This window comes from Lonchura striata, chromosome 39, assembly GCF_046129695.1.
Source record: "Lonchura striata isolate bLonStr1 chromosome 39, bLonStr1.mat, whole genome shotgun sequence".
Classification (NCBI taxonomy): domain Eukaryota; kingdom Metazoa; phylum Chordata; class Aves; order Passeriformes; family Estrildidae; genus Lonchura; species Lonchura striata.
This window is the reverse complement of record NC_134641.1, coordinates 330,630-349,776: the sequence shown is the minus strand read 5'-3', so window position 1 is coordinate 349,776 and position 19,147 is coordinate 330,630. Positions and strand designations below refer to the sequence as shown.

The 19,147-nt window shown below is 51.8% G+C and overlaps 1 protein-coding gene and 1 pseudogene across 1 annotated transcript in view; one reads left to right on the top strand and one right to left on the bottom strand.

Moving 5' to 3' along the window:
- Window positions 1-461: 461 nt before the first annotated feature.
- Window positions 462-19,147, bottom strand: part of LOC110484126 (uncharacterized) — a 187,648-nt gene continuing 168,962 nt past the window's right edge. Inside the window, 2 exon segments of the mRNA XM_077789898.1 lie at window positions 462-712; window positions 715-1,065. Coding sequence (XP_077646024.1) covers window positions 462-712; window positions 715-1,065 — 602 coding nt within the window.
- LOC144248161 (olfactory receptor 14A16-like) lies at window positions 12,985-13,966 on the top strand (annotated as a pseudogene).

Genomic DNA, 19,147 nt, shown 5'->3' with positions numbered 1-19,147 from the left:
AAATCCATTTCTTATCACCGAAAGACAGGGCAAATGCAGAGCCATGGGATTTGTATAGGGTATCCCAGGGGTGGAGTTTGGGTTTGGGTCAAGGGAGGAATTATTGGCAACACAAGAAGGGTGAGATCAAACTCCTGCCTCTTAGCAACAGGGGCACTCCACACAGAATGCGTCCCTAAATCCTAAATTCCCCCTCAAACTCCTGTGAAATGGTGACACTTCAGATATTTTTGATCAGTTTCTTTAATTTAACCCTGTTTTGGCTGTGTTTGAAGAATAAAGATGAATCAGAGGAAAATTAGGGCCAAACCAAAAGGATAACCAGTCAGGTGTGTTCCCAACATTGATCACAGGGAATGTGGGTCACCAGACCTGTGCCCAATGTGGGTCCTGCAGTGGGGGATGGAGCTGGAGCAGAGCACGAAGCTCTTCCTGCAGGCGGGACACTCTTGGGGCTTCCGTTACTGGTGCCTCTGTTGGTGTTTGGTCAAGTGAGAGCTCTGGGTGAAGCTCTTCCCACACCAGGGACACTCGTAGGGCCTCTCACCAGTGTGGATGCGCCGGTGCCTGACAAGGGAGGAGTTGTGCTTGAATCCTTTCCCGCAGTCAGGGCAGCGGAAGGGCCTCTCATCTGTATGAGCTCGATAGTGCAAGAGGAGATAGGAGCGAGTCTGAAACCCCTTCCCACACTTGGAACACTCGTAGGGTCGCCCCCAGTGTGGATCTTCTGGTGGACAATCAGGGCACCACACTGCCTGAAGCTCTTCCCACACTCCCTACACTCATAGGGCCTTTCCCCTGTGTGGATCCTCTTGTGGCTGCTCAGGTGGGAGATCTGCCTGAAGCTCTTCCCACATTCCCCACACTCATAGGGCCTCTCCCCAGTGTGAATCCTCTTGTGCTGGATCATGTTGGAATTTGACAAAAAGCTCTTCCCACATTCCTCACACTCATAGGGCTTCTCCCCAGTGTGGATCCTCTGGTGCTGGATCAGGTTGGAGTTTGACCTGAAGCTCTTCCCACACTCTGAGCACTTATGGGGCTTCTCCTCATCATGAAGCTGCTCAGGGACCACCAGCCCTGAGCTCTGGCTGAAGCTCTGTCCACCTTCCTGGACCAGAGTGCATCTTTCCTCCTCAGATCCCCTCGATCTGCGTTTGCAGCCCCTCCTCGTGCAGCTCCCATTGGGTTCCTGCACCATGGAGCCACTCAAAACAGCCTCTTCCACAAGGTTCTGCCATGGGGATTTGTCCTCTCTGCTCTCCACCCTTAGCACCTCATCTGCGGGAGGAAGGACAAGGAGAGGATGGGATTTGCCTCTGTGCCAGAGGGAAGGGCAAGGAGATCCCCTCAGTGCGTCTCCGGCAGGAGGGCACTGGCAGCGGGGCTGTCCTGCAGCTGGGGGCCAGGCTGGGCTGGGAGATGGAGCAGGAGAGAGGGGGAAAGGGGCACTGACTTCCTCCTCACCCGCCTCAGTGTCCCAGGTCTCCTTCCTCTTCCTTGCAGCCTCCTTCTCCATTTTGTGAAGGTTTTGGGATGGGAAATCCTGTTTTGGGAAGAAAACAAGGGATGAGCACAGTGAGTTTTGTACTGTTTCAAAGCAAAACAGGGAGAGCGTCGAAGCCAGAATCACAATTGAGTAAGAAAATTAAGATCAAGGCAATGATAGAGAAACACTGGCTTAACCTGACAGAGTCAGGATATAACCTTACACCCCGTTGCTCAGGGTGGTGGTAGCTGTCTGATGAAATGGTGGCTGCAGTCCAGCTGGAGTGATGAACGTGATTCTGTCAAAGCAGTGATCCTGTAGAAGGGTCTGGTCTTCCTCTGAAGGTCCAGTGGTGGTTATGGAGCTCTTGTCCTCTGGGAATGCAGTAGGCAAGGTGATCGTGGTGTTGCAAGGGTGAGATTATATCCAGGCAGGAATGCTTGGTTCCTCCCCCTGGGCGGAGCATCCCACAATGGGATGATGTAATTTTATCAGTGCTGCAGTGACACTCAATGGCCCATTAACAGAAGATGGCCCCTGGAGGGCGTTATCAGGGCTGAGCCATGGAAGAGATAAAGAACACTGCCCCACCTGTTGATAACAGTTTATGGAGATGGTGACTGAAAACACTTTTGGTTACATCTGACACTGTAACCTGAAACAATGAGGCAATCCCTGCTTGGGGTGGGGGGTGAACACCACCCCCCTTACCCAAACTGGCTCAGGTGTAAAACCCCCACCCTGGGAAGGCCACACACACAGGGGACAATGTCACACTTGCCCTGTCCCAGGGGAGATCTCTGTCCCTGTCACTCCTTTGCTCTCTCCCCTTTTCTCTTTCTTTCCATCTCTCTCTTAAGTTTGTTAAAATCACTGAAAGAAAGGGAGCAGATGACACCAGTGAGGCTGACATGGATCATTCATGACCTGTTGAGGAACACAAGGCTACTAAAGTCCTACAAGAAGCCCAGCTCAAGTTATTTTACAAATATCTCCTGAATTCACAGTCTTGGAGAAGAAGCATTATTTTCTTGGTCCCTGTCACCTTTGTGACAGCTACACTGACCTTTAACTTCCTTTTAATAATCTGTATTGGGACAAATTTCTGTGTTTCTTTTTTTGGAACCTGCCAGCATCTGAGCTGGAGCTGTGCTTGAACTGATAAAATTTGGAATTGCCACAGAATTGCTTCTGTTTTTGGTTTATTAATGTTTGGGTTTTGTTTGCGTTTCAATCACAAGAGACTTGCGGAAAGAGCAAATCTTCCTCAAGGCATTATCTGTAGGGTTAAGTTTAATATCTTCTGAGTTTGTTTTGTTCAGTGCCCAGAGGATGCTCAAGGGGTCTCTGGTTTTGGTTTGGCCCTAATTTTCTTCTGATTTGTCTTTATCACTTAAAAACACCTGAAAAATGACTAAAAAGAGTATTGACCAGAGATGTTAAAAGTCCCACCATTTTAGAGGTATTTGAGGTGGAATTTATCCTTTGGGAACATATTCTGGAGGATCTGTTGGTTCTTGAGGGATATCTGTAGTATTTTCCATATCTTTGCACTCCAAAAGCCAAGGTGGATTTGTCTCTCACCTCAAAATGACTCAATCCCACTCGAAACCCCAAAATCTTACCCCAAAATAGGTGAATCCCACCTCAAAATGTCTGGTTCCCACCTCAGCCCCATGCCAAAATTACTCAATTCCACAGCCTCCAGGTTGATATGGGGTTGGAAGGAGATCAGGAGAAGTGAGATCCAAATTTGAGGTTGTGGGATCAGGATTGTGCGGGGCTGAGTGGGTGTGATTTATTTTGATAGCAAATGAAACTTCCAGAACTATTGATTTCTGTCCCATTCATTTTCTGTCAGTTCTGATTTGATTTTCAGAGTGCCGCCTTCTCAGCTGATTTTGTTTGTGACCTCCTGTCATAGACTGAAAAGCAAGATGTGTTCTATTTGCCATCTGTATGGCAGTTGTCCTGTGTTAAGTGGGCAGTTTTCCTTATCTCTTCCACAATCAATCCTCCCTAGGGGGAGACATCTGTTGATAATGGGCTATTGAATGTCACAGCATGACTGATAAGAACTGTAACATCCCATTGTGAGATGCCCCGCCACGGGGAGGAGCCAAGCATTCCTACCTGCATCTAGTCTTGAGATTCTGGCGCACCAACACAGCTTTTTCTGCGCTGGATTTCCCAGAGGAACAGCTGCCTCTTCCACTGCCTCTTCAGAAGAAGACTCCCTTTTCTACAGGATCACTTCTCCAACAGAACCACACCTGACACTCCTGGAGGACTGCAGCCACAATTCCAATTGGACTGCGGCCAACACCCTGTCCAACAGAGTGTCAGGTTGTATTCTGACCCTGTCAGTGTTGTTTTAGTTCACTTCATTGTTTCTTTTATTTTTTTTCCCCTAGTAAAAAACTGTTATTCCTGCTTCCATATTTTTACCTGACAGCCGCCCTTAATTTCAAATTTATAACAATTCTTAAAGAAAGAGTCTTCATTTTTCCATTTCAGGGGAGGCCCATGCCTTTCTTAGCAGACACCTGTCTTTCCAAACCAAAACACCTCCTTTCTCTCCTGCCTTCCTTTGCCTGCTCTGTTACTCTCTCATTGCCTCCCTTGACCCAGGGCAGCCCCCACCAATGGCCCTGCCGTGATTTCATTCCCAATCCACGAGCTACAACAACCATGGGTGAAGTTATGATGGCTGGCAGTGAAATGTCACTGTAGGATCTTGCTCCACTTGGCTTTTGGCTCTTCCATATGAGCTTTGCCTTCAAGGGCAGGAACATCTTTTCCTGGCTGGGAACTGGAATTCCAGCCCCTGGGAGCGTGTGCCATGGATCCCAGAGGGGCATTCCCGAGGCTCCCAGGGTGCTGCTCCTGCCGTGCCTCCCAAGGAGCTGTGCAGGGCAGGGGACAAGGTGCAGCAGCTGTGTTGGTGCTGCAGTGTCACAACAGCTCCTGGTTCCAGGAGTTTCCACACTGTCAAGAGCGATTCTTGGGTTCCATGATGCCCTGCTGTGTCCCCATTGATATTTGGTGTCATGAAGTTCTTCAGTGTCACAATGGCCACCTCGCTCCATGAGCTTCCACAGTGTCCAAATGGCCTCCTTGGATGGGCAGTGTCACCATGGACCATTGTCTCCATGCAGCCCCGGTGGGTCACCATGGACTCCTTGGTTCCATGAGGTTCTGGGGGTGTCTCCATGGTCTCCTTGGATCCACAGTGTCACAATGGACCACTGGATCCACGTGGCCCTGCTGTGTCACCATGGCCCCTTGGTTCCATGGGACCCCAGGGTCACCATTCACTCTTTGCTTCCAGGTGACTCCCTCAGTTCCAAAATGGCCCCTTTGTTCCATGGGGGACACAAAAGGTTTATAGAAACATTGAGAAAATCCTGCTTAACACACTGGGGAACATCTGTTTGCACTCCAAAGAGAGGTTAAAGGTGAGGATGGCACCAGCAGCTTCCATCTGCAACATGGATCCAGGAAAAGGACAGGGACAGAGAATTCAGCTGGGAGACTCAGAGAATTCTGCTTCCAGAGATCATTTCTGGTCACACTGTCCCTTGTAGAAAGGTGACACCATTCCAGGCAGCCTGTACTGAGCAGGTGGCTCCTGAGTGGGGTTTGTTGTTTAGGAAACCTGCTCAGGCTTTTCCATTCTTTCTTTCCCAAGAGCAAAACTTCTCCTGGGCCTGTGTGCAGGCATAGCCCTGAGGAGAGCAGGTGGGACACGGTGCAATGGGCTGGGACATGGAGCTGCAGAGCTCAGGGACAAGGTTCTGCTGCAGGGCACAGGGATGTCAGTGCCAGGTGGGCGATGTCAGACATGGTGAGGCTGGGGGTGAGGAGCAGCTTGTCCAAACAGGGTCAGCTCTCAAGGGGCTCATTCTTCTACATGCCCAGACCTCCTAAGGAGACAGTGAGCATCAAGATCACCTGGGGAATACTTCTATCAGCTCTTCTCTGAACTGGAAACTAAGAATACTCACTTAATTAAAGAAAAATGTCATGAGGTGCACTTTGAAATCCTCCTCCTTACAAGAACTCCAAACTGACTCCAATCAGCTGCACAAGCCCTGGAGATTTGCAGACCATTGAATGAAGACAAAGCTCCCCTGAGGGCTTTCTGTATTTTGATTATCCCCAACATGGATTTGAGACTCAGTCCAGGACCCTCAGTCACTGAGAGAAGGCTGAAGAAGCTGCTCAAGGAGTCAGAAGCAAAAGTCCAAGTCTCTTGGAGCATCACTGGGCCCCACTGAGGGCAGGGACTGCCAAAGGCTACCAGGGACTGCTGAGAGCAGATCCTTGAGGCCAGGACTGCAGGGAGCCCAAGTCTCAGAGCAGGGAACTGCAATTCTGAGCAAGGCCTGGGCTGGCTGGGGGAAGCAGAAAGGCCAAGCCCTGAGCCAAGCCTGGCACAGCAGGGCCTGTCCCTCACGGGTGGCTCGGGGCTGTTTGTGGGGCAGGGGAATGTGAGGGGCAGCAAGGACAAATGTCACAAACCTGTGTGACCCTGTAGATCCTCATGGAACCAAGGGGCAGGGTGACACTGTGCTGCCTCATGGAATCAAGGAGACCATTGTGAACTCAGAGACCCCAAGGAACCAAGGGTCCATGGTGACCTTGTGCAGCCGCAGTGTCACAGAGGAGCCGTTGTGACACAGCGAGGGCACACGGAGCCGAGGGGCCATTGTGACACATCAGGGCTTTGTGGAACCACGAAGCCAATCTGACACTGCAAGGCCTCATGGAAGCACGGGGCCATTGTGACACTGCAGAAGCAAGGGGAACATTGTGACACTCCAGGGCTTCATGGAACCAAGGAGACCATTGTGACACTCTGGTGCCCCACAGAACCAAGGGAACATGGAACAGGTCTGGCTGGCTGGGCCTCCTGGGGACCACCTGACAGGTCTGGCTGACCTTGGCATGTCGAGGGCTGTTTCTCATCTGCCCCTGAAGCACTGGGGTGTCGCCCTGATTTTTTAAGGTTTTCTAAGACCTTCTGAGTTTACATTCTTGTAGCAAATTTTCTCACACAACTTTCTGTAAATAACTTATTGCTTTGCATTCCTTCAAAGAGGAGGAGAAATTTGATGGACGGTAGTTTTGTCCAGTGTCATTGGAGAGGTGCCACTTTCACCCTCCAATCCACTGTCACCTTTGGAAAACTATAAATGTTGGAGTCAGAAATAAATTTCATTTCTTTTACCGTCACATACGCAAAGGTGCCCATCATGTTTTCTCATGTCCCATAGTGACACTGGGGCTCTGGGCTTTCCTTCCTATGGGAGAGAACTATTCTTCTCCTCCAGGGGCCTATAGCCAAAACTGGAATTCCTCCTCCAAATTTCCTTATATTGCAAGGATTGTTTATAGATTAAGTCTGCCAGGAGAGACAGATCTGGCTGCCTTGGCCGCCCGGGGGCCACCTCTCATCTGCCTTTCAAACACTGGGACCATGTGCTTTTCTTTATTATGGGGAAAAACCATCCATCTCAACCAGGTACCCATGGCCAAAATTGGGCATCTGCCTCCAGAATTCCCTATATCCAATGATAGCTCCCAGAAAAATGATGCCAGGAATCACAAATCTGGCTGGCCTTGGCTTCCTGAGGGCTGGCATTCATGTGCCTCTGAAACACTGGGACTCTGTGCTTTCCTTCCTAATGAAAAGAACTGTTCTTCCTGTCTAGGTGTCCACGGCCAAAACTGAGATTCCACCTCCAAAATGCCCTATGTCCAAGGATAGCCCTGAGACGAAAGTTGTCAGGAGAGAGAGGTCTGGCTGGCTTGGCCTAAGGGTGGCCACCTCTCATCTTCTTCCAGAACTCTTGGATTTTGTGCTTTTCTTTCCTATAGGAAAAAAATATCCATCCTGAGCAGGTGTCCATGGCCAGAATTGGGATTCCACCTCCAAAACTCTGTACATCCAATGATTGCTCCTAGTGAAATCTGCCAGGACAGACAGGTCTGGCTGCCCTTGGCCTCTTGGGGAAGCCTCTCACCTGCTTTCAAAACACTGGGGTCAGTGGTTTCCTTCCAATGAAAAAGACCTGTCCTTCTTCTCAAGGTGTTCATGGTCAAAATTGAGATTCCTTCTCCCAAATTCCATATATCCAAGGATCTCTCCATGACAAAAGCTGCCAGGACAAACAGGTCTGTCTGGCTTGGCCTCTCAAGAGCCACTTCTCTTCACTTCTGCCTCTGAAACACTGGAGCTCTGTGCTTTCCTTCCTATGGAAAAGAACTGTCCTTATCTACGCAGAAATGGCTGAAATTGGGGTTCCACTTCCCAAATTTGCTATATCCAAGGGTTGCTTTCAGACAAAAGCTACCAGGACAGAGAAGTCTGGCTGGCTTAGGCCTCTGGTGGAAGCCTTTCATCTGTACTTGAAACACTGGTGTTCCGTGCTTTTCTTCCTGTGGAAAAGAACCATCCTTTTACTTTGGGTGTCCATGTCTGAAATTGGGATTTCACCTCTAAAATTCCCTATATCCCAGGGTTCCTCCCAGACAAAATCTGCCAGTACCATCAAGTCTGGCTGGCTTTGGCCTCTGGTGGCTGCTCCTGCCACACTGGGGCTCGGTTCTTTCCGTCCCATGGAGATCACTGTGACACTGTGGGCACCTCATGGAACCAAGGGGATCATTGTGGTACCACTGGAGCCCATGGAACCAAGGGGCCATGGTGACACTGCGGGGCTTCATGGACCCAGAGACCATTATGACTCTGTGGGGCCTGATGGAACCATGGAGACCATTCTGACCCTTCAGGGCCTGGTGTCACCAAGGGGGCATTGTGACACCTCAGGGCCTTCTGGAAGCCAGGGACCATTGGGACACTGTGGGGCCCCATGGAAGCGAGGGAACATGGACCAGGTCTGTCTGGCTTGGCCTCCCAGGGGCCACCTGACAGGTCTGGGTGATGTTGGGATGTCAAGGCCTGCCCCTCATCAGCTCCTGGAGCACTGGGGCTCCATGCTCTCCTCTGTATGGAAACGAACCGTCCATCTTTTCAGATGCCCATTGCCAAAACTGACACTCTGCCAAAAAACTTTCTGATATTCAAGGGTATCTCGCAGAACAAAATCTGGCAGCTCTGGCTGGACCTGTCCTCTGGTGGTCACCTCTCATCTGCCCCTAAAGAAGTGGCACTTTGTTCCTTCATTCCTATGGAAAAGTACTGGTCTTCATGTACAAGGGACCATGCCCAAAATTAGAATTGGCCACTGAGCCCAGCTGAGCTCACGGAACCGTCTGCAGCCCCGAGCAGATATTGACTCTGCCAGTGCTGCCATCCACCCTCCAGTGAGAGAAAAGGACACAGGGCAGGCACACAGAGGAGCAGCATGAACACACCGAGGTCACTGAAGATGAGATGCCTTTATCCTGGGGCTGGAATCCTCTGGTAAAGCTGTGGAGAAGGATGTCATTGATACATCAGACTCTCTTTTTCCCTATAATGCATTGAAAAGTATGGGGAGATGACTTGTTTCAGCAAAGGCCTCCATGCTAAAGTAAGCAAATATTGAAGTAGTTGTGATCCCATGAGAAGTTTGAACAGAGAAAGAGCAGAGTGATGAGACCCTGTGCTCTCAGGGAGAGAAGAAGAAGATCTCTGCTCCCAGAGATTAAGATGATTTCAGAAAGAGATGAAGAGAACCTTTGCTCTTAAACAGCTCATCTTTACACTAATACCCCATAAGTTGATATGGCTCATAAGCACAGCTGTGGTAAAAGCTGCGAAAAAATGTCAGGGACTTTACAATTGCAGATTTTTTGGGTGGCTGCTATTTGTGGAAATCAAAACCCGTGAGATAACTGTTTTCTTGTGGAGAAGCCTCTATAACATTAACATGACCAACTTCTCTCCCTTAATGAAGACAGACTATTCTAGAGGTGGTAAACTGACCGAAAATTTTATGTTTTGTCTCTTTACATTGTCAGGTTGTATGGTGAGGGGAAGTGTTCTGAATGTTTTGTTCTATCCATGTTGCTTTTTCTTTTAGTTACTGTTACCAAAATTTTATTCATGCTCTTAGAGTTTTGAGCCCACTTTGCCTTTCTCCTAATCCTATCTCACAGCAGGAAATGAGTAAGTATATTCTAGTGAGTGCACTGGTAATTAGCCAACACTGAACCCACCACACTAATTGATGCATTGGCTGAGAAATCTCAAAATGGTGAACCAAAACCACTACAGAAACTTCCTGACAAACTGCACAAGAGCAGAGAGAAATTGAGGCAGAGCCATGGTTTTTCAGGACTTGCTTGATCCTAATGAGCCCCATGGTGCATTTGGAGCTGAGCCCTGTAACCTCAGGGCCTGAGAAGAGATTGCACAAACCTTTCCAGGAGTCCAAGTCAGAGGAAAACCCCAAAGTGGCTGGAGTCTAAAGCATTATTGGGAACCACAAAGGTCCATCAATACCAAACGCTCTTCATGGAGTCATTGGAGGAGAGAACTGGAGGCCAGGATGGCACAAAAACCTCTCAGAGACTGAAAATGGCACAAAGAACTGTCAGTGTGGAAAGGAAAATCCAAAAATACCTCACAAATGTTAAGAATCTTAAAGTATTCATGAGCCCCACTGAGTGTCAGTAAAAAGCTCTCAAGGGACTCATTAAAGCAGATAATTTGGGCCATGATTGCACAAACCTCTCACAGAGTCTGTATCAAAAGGGAAACACCAAGTACCTTAAAAGAACTGAAGTACCTTGAAGCATTAATGGGCCCCACTGAGTGTTGTTCCTGACAAAGCCTCTCCAGGGACTAATTACAGCAATATATTGGAGGCCAGGATTGCACAAACCTCTCAGAGACTCCAAGGCAAAAGCAAAAGCCAAAGTCCTTTGAAAAACCTGCAGTTCCCTGGGAGCACGAAGGAGCCCCCAGAGCAATTCCTGACCAAGGCTCCCCAGGGACTCCTTCCAGCAGATCCTTGACCCCACTGGGATGTGGGCATGGGGGGGATGCTGAGGGCAGGAGCAGGGGCTGACAGTGCCCAGCCTGGCTGGGGCTGTGCCAGGAGGCCCCAGGGCCTCAGGACAAGGTGTCTCCTCACAGCCCTTGGTGGCACAGACCCTGCTGTGCCCCAGGGCACCAAGACTTGGCTTCTCTTTGTCCCCACCTGGCATCAGTGCCTCCAGTTCTCTGCTCTGCCTGGGGCCTGGGGACACTTTCTGAGTCGTGTCCCTCAGTGGGACCCATTAAAAGTCCAAGAAACTTTGGAGTTGGATTCTGACTTGGAGTTCTGGAGAGGTTTCTGCAGCTCCCTCTCAGGGCCTGATGTTCAGGGCTGAGCACAAAGCCCCAGAGGCTCATTAAAGTCCTTCTGCTGTGTCTGTGCTGCTGAGCTGGGCCGGGCTCCTGGCACAGAGGGTGATCCTGGCAACCAAGCAGAGCTTCAAAAGCACATTTCTCTTGCTGAGCAGCTCTTCTGCCAGCCCAGCAGGGCTCAGGCACTGCCTGCAGCCAGCGCGGGCACAGCACAGAGGCACAGAGAGCTTCAATCAGTCAGGGCTGGGAAGGGGCTGAGAAGTGCCTGGGGCAGAATCACTGCCAGCCCTTGGCACAGGAACCTCTGGCTGCAGGACAATGCAGCTGCAGCTCCTGGAGAGATCTCCTAAAGCTGGAACATCCCAGTGCCCACAGACCCTGTGAGTGCATTCTCTGCTCATCTCCTGTGCAGAGCAGCCAGGGGTGCCCAGGGCTGTCCTGCAGAGCAGGGTCCTGCAGCCCAGGGCGCTGTGCTGGGCCAGGGACTCTGCTGCCTGCCAGGGACAGCTCTCAGCCGGCCCTGGAGCTGCTCCCAGCGCTGGCCAGGAGCTGTGGGGGGAAGGAGCCACCCTGAGCAGGGCAGGTGCTGCTGCTGAGAGGGGCTGGCTGGGGCAGGGCTGCTCCCAGCTCCAGACCAGCCTGGGCACAGCTCCGGAGGATACTTCCCAAAGAAGGTAAGCCTAGGATTATACTTATAAACTTCGAAAACTATAATCCTTTATTATTACTATTAAACTCTTGATTAACTATGTTAAACTCTTACTGAACACAATTAAACTGTTATTATATACCTCTAGATCTATAATATTTAATTAAGTTCACTATATTTCCATATTGTTTCTCTTAGAATTTAGACAAATAACCTGACTGTATAAATACATTTTTGAATATTATATAGTCTTTTCAACAGGATGAGCACCTACAAGAAGAACATTTTGGTTTTTGTATGCCAGCAGTGATAACAAAAACTGGGATAACAAAAAGCCCTTGGACCTCCTCCAATGTGCTGAGCCAGGGGTGTGTAACTGGGACAAGTAAATATCCTTTCGAATGTCCTTGTTAAAAATTCTAATAAATCAACCTTAATGAATTATTGAAATCAGGGGCTGGGTGTGCCTCATCCCCACTGGGAGACCTGGAAGCTTCCAATAAAGGTCTGGTTTTTACTTTACTGTTCTAACACTGTTGCAAGGGCTTTTTTTCTCTTTATATAGACAACAGGGGGATGAGAGAAGCGAACAGGAATTATAATCCCAGAATGACAGAACATTCTGAGTTGAAAGGGACACACAGGATCATCAAAGGAAAGTTTGAACATTTACAGAGACTCCAGAACTGTGACTTTGGGTGGTCAGTGTCTCTGCTGGGAGCCTCCCAAAGGGCCTTCAGCCACTCCTCAGCCCTGGGCAGCAGCAGCATCACCTCTGCAGGGCCCAGCAGGGCTCTCCTGAGCTGCCCTTGCCCAGCTGCACACAGAGCCTGCCCCAGCCAGGGCCCTGCACACAGGCAGGTTTCTGTAGGGCCGGGCCGAGGGCACACAGGGTGGGATGGGCTCTGTGAGCGCTGGCAGGGACAAGGCACCTCTCAGGAGGGGATGTCCAGGCCCAGGGAGATGCTCAGGGAAGCAGAGGGGGCTGAGCAGAGCAGTGCTGGGGGAACAAGCCCATCCAGCCCCTCACCTTCCCTCAGCCACAGGGAATCCTTTACCTCTCACAGCTCTCAGTGGCAAACTCTGAGTGCAGCACGAATGCTGGGGATTTCTGACTTCAGAGAGACAGGAATGATGTGTGGGTAGGGAAAGTGTTCTATACATATATTTCTAAATCCATGTCCTCCAGACTTGGTAGTGCAGATGGTATCAAGCCTTTCTGCACTATAAGTGAGTCCCCTGACAAATCTTGAATATCCAGCACTGTCCCTCTGGCCCATAGCCAGAAACCCAGGGCAGCAGGGCAGGGATGGCTCCTCGAGAGCCCCCACGCACAGGCCTGGCTGCTCCTGGCACACTCAGCCAGCACAACTGGAGCTCAGGCAGGGATCTGGGTGAAGGTTTTCCCAGAGCAGGATCAAGGGTGGGTGAGTCCCAGCAGGACAGGCTGCAGGGAATGGCCCAGGATTGGCTCCAAGCAGCCTCTCCTGACTTGTCCCTGTCCTTTTTCCATGAACAGGTGCCCATGTGCAGCCACAGCAAATGTCCAACAGCAGCTCCATCAGCCACTTCCTCCTGCTGGCACTGGCAGACACGCGGCAGCTGCAGCTCCTGCACTTCTGCCTCTTCCTGGGCATCTCCCTGGCTGCCCTCCTGGGCAACGGCCTCATCATCAGCGCCGTAGCCTGTGGCCACCACCTGCACACGCCCATGTTCTTCTTCCTGCTCAACCTGGCCCTCAGCGACCTGGGCTCCATCTGCACCACTGTCCCCAAAGCCATGCACGATTCCCTCTGGGACACCAGAACCATCTCCTACACAGGATGTGCTGCTCAGCTCTCTTTTTTTTGTCTTTTTCATCTCAGCAGAGCTTTCCCTCCTGACCATCATGTGCTATGACTGCTACGTGTCCATCTGCAAACCCCTGCACTACGGGACCCTCCTGGGCAACAGAGCTTGTGCCCACATGGCAGCAGCTGCCTGGGCCAGTGCCTTTCTCAATGCCGTCATGCTCACGGCCAATACATTTTCCCTGCCCCTGTGTCAGGGCAATGTCCTGGGACAGTTTTTTTGTGAAATCCCCCAGATCCTCAAGCTCTCCTGCTCCAAATCCTACCTCAGGGAACTTGGGCTCATTGCTGTTAGTGTGTGTTTGGCATTTGGTTGTTTTGTATTCATTGTTTTCTCCTATGTGCAGATCTTCAGGGCTGTGCTGAGGATCCCCTCTGAGCAGGGACGGCACAAAGCCTTTACCACCTGCCTCCCTCACCTGGCTGTGGTCTCCCTGTTTATCAGCACTGGTGTATTTACCTACCTGAAGCCCCCCTCCATCTCCTCCCCATCCCTGGATCTGGCCCTGTCAGTTCTGTATTCGGTGGTGCCTCCAGCCCTAAACCCCCTCATCTACAGCCTGAGGAACCAGGAACTCAAGGCTGCAGTGTGGACACTGATGACTGGATGCTTTCAGAAACATTTAACTGCTGGCAAATTTCTGCAAATCACTTGTAATAAAAGTCACTTCTGATACTTCTTGTTGGTTTCATACAGAGGTCCTTTTTCTTTGTTTTACATTTTAATGTTTTCCACATTAGAAAGAAATGTCATTGTTTGTGATTTCTCATTTTGTTTCTCTTCACCTTTCCTGCGGCCACAGACTGTGTCAATGAAGGGCTGTCCTCTCAGTGGCTTTAAAGGAACTAAAGGATCTCCCAACAGAGTTTTCTGCAGAGTTGCCCATTTATTGCCTTCTCTGGAGCTGCGGCAACAATGTCTGTGTGCAGAGCTGGGGAGAGATCAGGGCTGGCACAGCAGCTCTGCTCCTGCTGGCCACACCATTCCTGATCCAGGCCAGGAGCCATTGGCCTTCTTGGCCACCTGGGCACACTGCTGGCTCATGTCCAGCCTGCTGTCCATCAGTCCCTGCAGGTCCCTTTCTGCCTGGCTGCTGTCCAGCCCCTCTGTCCCCAGCCTATAGCGCTGCAGGGGTTGTTGTGGCCAAAGTGCAGGACCCGGCACTTGGACTTGTTAAACCTCACCTTGTTGGATTTGGGCCCTGGATCCAGCCTGTCCAGGTCCGTCTGTAGAGCCCTCCTACACTCCAGCAGATTAGCACTCACACCCAGCTTGGTGTCATCTGCAAATTTGGGGATGGTGGGCTCGGTCCCCTCACCCAGATCATCAGTGAAGATGTTAAACAGGACTGGGACCAACACAGATCCCTGGGGGACAGCACCAGGGACTGGACACCAGCTTCTGGGCCCAGCCTCCAGCCAGCTCTTCCATCTCCCAGCCAGGAGGGAACCTGCCCAAGCCATGGGCTGCAGCTTTTCCAGGGAATGCTGTCACAGACAGTGTCCAAGGCTCTGCTGAAGTCCAGATGGACACATCCACAGCCTTTCCCACATCCACAGGTGGGTCACCTGGTTATAAAAGGAGATCAGGTTGCTCAGGCAGGACCTGCCCCTCTTAAATCCACGCTGGCTGGCTCTGACCCCTCGGCCATCCTGTGGGTGCCCTGTGGTGGCTCTCAGGGTGATCTGTTCCATAACCTTGCCGGGCACCGAGGTCAGGCTGACAGGCCTGGAGCTCCCCAGATCCTCCTTCCAGCCCTTCTTGGGGATGGGCTCACACTGGCACCTCCAGTGCTCTGGGACCTCCCTGGTGAGCCAGGACTGATGGTAAATGATGGAAAGCAGCTTGGGGAGCTCATCCCCCAGCTCCCTCATCCCCCTAGGATGGATCCCATCTGATCCCATACACCTGTGAGCATCTGAGTGGCTCAGCAGGTCAGCAGCTGCTTCCTCCTGGATTACAGGGCGCTGTTCTGCTCCCTGTGACCATCTAGCAGCTCAGGAGAACTCCTGTCCTGAGGACAATCTCTCCGTATATTGAAAGTTGAGACAAACAAGGTGTTAAGTGACTCCACTTTTTTCCTTATCTCTAGTAACTCTACTCTCCACTGCATCCAATAAATAGTAGAGGTTCTCATTATCCCATATTTTGCTACTGAGTTATTTATAGAAATATTTTCTAATATTTTTCACTAAAGTGTTCAGGTTAAGCTCTAATTGAGATTTCACCATTCAGCTTATTCTCCATAACCTAACAACATCCTTAAACATTTGCTAAGTTGCCTGACCTTCTGTCCAAAATTGATACACTCTCTTTTTTCCCTTGAGTTCCCACGAAAGCTCCATGGGCAGTCAGGGAAGTAATTTTTCTCACCAGATTAACTTTTGCCACACTTGGACAGGCTTCTCCTTCCCCCTTAACATTACTTTCTGGAAATGTGTCCATCCTCCCTGAATCCCTTTGTTTTTAAGGGCTGTTTCCTTTAAAATAATCAGTACCTGATTTTGTACTCCCCAAACCTGCATCCGAAATAGGCCAAAGTCTGCCCTTCCTAATTCCAATGTGGAAGTTTTGTTGCTGCACCTCCTTCCTTCACAGATCATTGAAAACTTGATTATTTCATGGTCACTGTGCCCCAGGCAGCCTCCGAACCCCACATCTGCCACCAGCCCTTCTCTCTTTGTCAACAGCAGGAGACAGAGCTTTCCCTGGGAGTGGACTGTTACCAAAAATTCAGTAAAACAGAAAACTCCTTAACACCAGTGCAGCATTAAGAAGCAGCATTCTTTATTCAGCTGGATGCACAGGGGATAGCTCCTCCCAAAGCCAAGCATGCTGAGTACAGGAAAGTTTCTGTTCATATTCTCTATTTTGCACACATTTTCATTGATTATTCTGGACTAAACACACATCTGATAATCATTTCCCCAAAACCATGAACATATTTCCCCTCCCCTTTACCCATGTGTTCTTCTGTCCTGGGGGTCTCTCTGGTGGTCCCTGGTGGTCGTGGACCCCAATGTTCCCGTGGGCCTGGCTGAGCTGGCAGGACACTGAGGCTGGTGAACTTCCAGTTCCCCTTCTCCCACAATGGGCATTGTGTGGTCTCCATAGGCCTGGGGTTTTGGAGAATAAGCTCCAGGTGTCAGCTCACCTGGTGGAGACAATTTATCGTCTCGTAACATGAGGTCACAGAGTGGGCTATGACATCCCATGAGTGATCTATGCCAGAATGGTCCATGACATCACAGAGTGGTTAATGTGATGTCATCAAGAAGTTATGACATCATAGGCCATCTCTGTGACATCACAGAGCAGGCTTTGACATCACAGGACAGAGCTTTGAAATTGCAGAGCAGACCGTGACATCACAGAGTTGGCTGTGACATCAGAGACCAGCTGTGTGACATTACAGAATGGGCTGTGACATCTCAGAGAGGCTGTGTGACATCCCAGAGGGGCTGTGTGACATCCCAGAGGGGTTGTATGACATCCCAGGCGGGCTCTGTGAGGTCACTGGGTTGGTCACTCCACCCCAGCTCCCCCTCACAGTTTCTCCCAACAAGTCCAATGCTGTTCATCCCCAGCAGGGTCCCTGTCCCCTGGTATCCCCCCGGTCCCCCTGGAGCCACAGCCTCCACCAAAGGATGTTCCACAGGATCCACCCCAGAGCCTGACATGGGGAAAAGGGGCCAGGGCTGTGTGACCAGGACATCAAGGACGTGGATTATCCAGGTCCCTGTGGCCTGGGTTGGGTTCCCCAGGGCAGGAAAGATGTCTGGCAGCTGGAGCAGGCTTAGAGAAGGGCCTCCAAGGTGGGGCTGGAGCCCTTGGGCTGTGAGCAGAGGCTGAGGGAGATGGGCTTGTCCAGCCTGGAGCAGGGAAGGCTGAGGGGCTCCTCATCCCAGCCTGGCAGTGCCAGTGAGGAGGGGATGGAGAACACAGAGCCAGGCTCTTCACCAGGGGCCTGGATAATCAGCCAGGCCAGGAGGAGATGAAATGAGTCAGGCTGATTTCAGCATTTCCTCAACACCAAAAGCAGCCTGACCTCCCTTCTCCATCCACCACTGACAGCTTTGCACATCAGGAATTGTTTGAGATGTTTTTCCCCCACTTCAGGATGAGCACCCTAATACAAGAACCTAACTGTGTTTATATCTATCACAGAACCATGTTTGTCTGAAATTCATTCTAGCATGAAAATCACGTGTGGATGGTGGACTCATCAGACACTGCTGGGACGTAGCACATAGCTCAGGGAAGAGCGTGATTGTTATTAAATTGTGTCCTGTTCATCTATGGTCCTTTGGCCATGGAGAGAAACTTTCTGTGCCTCTGAGTCTCACCAGTTCCTGACCCCCAAAGGACACAAACCTGATGAGTTGTGGTTCCCACTCCAGTGGTGGCACTTCCACCTCCCTCCATCCCCAGAGCAGAGCTCCCTTGTCCCAGAAAGTCCCTGGCAATTCAGGGATGAAGGAAACAGGACAGGCTGTGGGGATCAGGGGCAGGGTACGGCCAGGGATTTGGGGTGGTTGTGAGCCCAGGGCAGGACCCAGCCCTTGGCCTTGGTGAACCTCATCCCATTGTCCTGGGCCCATGGCTCCAGCCTGTCCAGATCCCTCTGCAGAGCTTCCTGCCCTCCAGCACAGCCACACTTCCATCCAGCCTGGGCTCACCTGGGAACTGACTGAGGGTGCCCTCGATGGCCTCGTCCAGATCAACAAAAAAGAGATTTCACTGACCTGGCCCCAGTCCTGAGCCCTGGGGACACCCCTGGATGTGACTCCATTCCTCAGCTGCTCCATTCCCAGAGCAGCCTGGGCTGAGCAGAGCTGTGGGGCCAGAGCCGGCTGGGCTGTGCTGGGGAGAGGCCCTTGGTGCTGCCCAGAGCTCAGGGCAGCTGGCAGAGCTGGCAGGGAGCTGGGCTGGGCTGGGAGAGCCTGGCACAGAAACCATCAGTGTCCATCTCAGCCTGGCTGAGCGGGCAGGGGCAGGACTCAGCCCAGGCCTTGTGGGGCAGGGCCAGCGCCTGGGCAGGCATTGAAAACAGGCAAGAGCCCGAGAGAGGAGGCTGCTCTGTGCCCTTGGGGCACGGACAGAGCAGGGAGGGGCCCAGGACATTTGTCAGCGCCAGCCTGTGTCTGTGCCAGCCCTGGGCAGCCCTGGCTGCTGAGCCCAGCTCTGCCCTGGGCTGAGTTTGGCTGTGGCCCAGCTCCATCCTCCTGCGGGGCTCAGGGCCTGTTCCCGGCCATGGCCAGCCCTGGCCGCCTCTCTGCTGGCCCCGAGGCCGGCAGAGCCTGGGCAGGGCTGTCTGTGCAGCCCCACAGGTGCCACGGGCTCGGCAGGAGCTGGCAGAGGCTGCCCAGCGGGGAGGCCATGGGGCACAGAGCCCCAAGGCTGCCCAGGGCCCCACGGCACAGGGGCCGTTCCCAGCCGCAATGCTCCCGTCCTGGGCTGGGCTGCACAGGGGCTGTGGCACCATGGCTGGGCCAGCACAGGGCCACAGAGGGGCCACGCAGCCGCTGCCGGGGCTGGCAGCAAGTCTGGGCACAGACAAGGAATTGCTGAGCATGGCCTGCGCTGGCCAGGGCTGCCTGTGCCCAAGGCAGAGCTCAGCTGCCCTTGGGGGCTGCAGGAACACTCAGGAGCCCAAAGAGCCTCCATGGCTGTGCTGGAGACCAAGGCTGGAGCAGGGAAATGCAGGGATGCTGTGCCATGGGTAGAGCATGGAATTCCAGCACACACCTCAGCTCTCTGATGGTCCCGGCACCGTGCTGGGCCCTGTTCCAGACTGGAGCAGAGCAGATGTTGATGGCACAGGAGCCCTGCGGGGCTGGCAGGGACCTGCAGC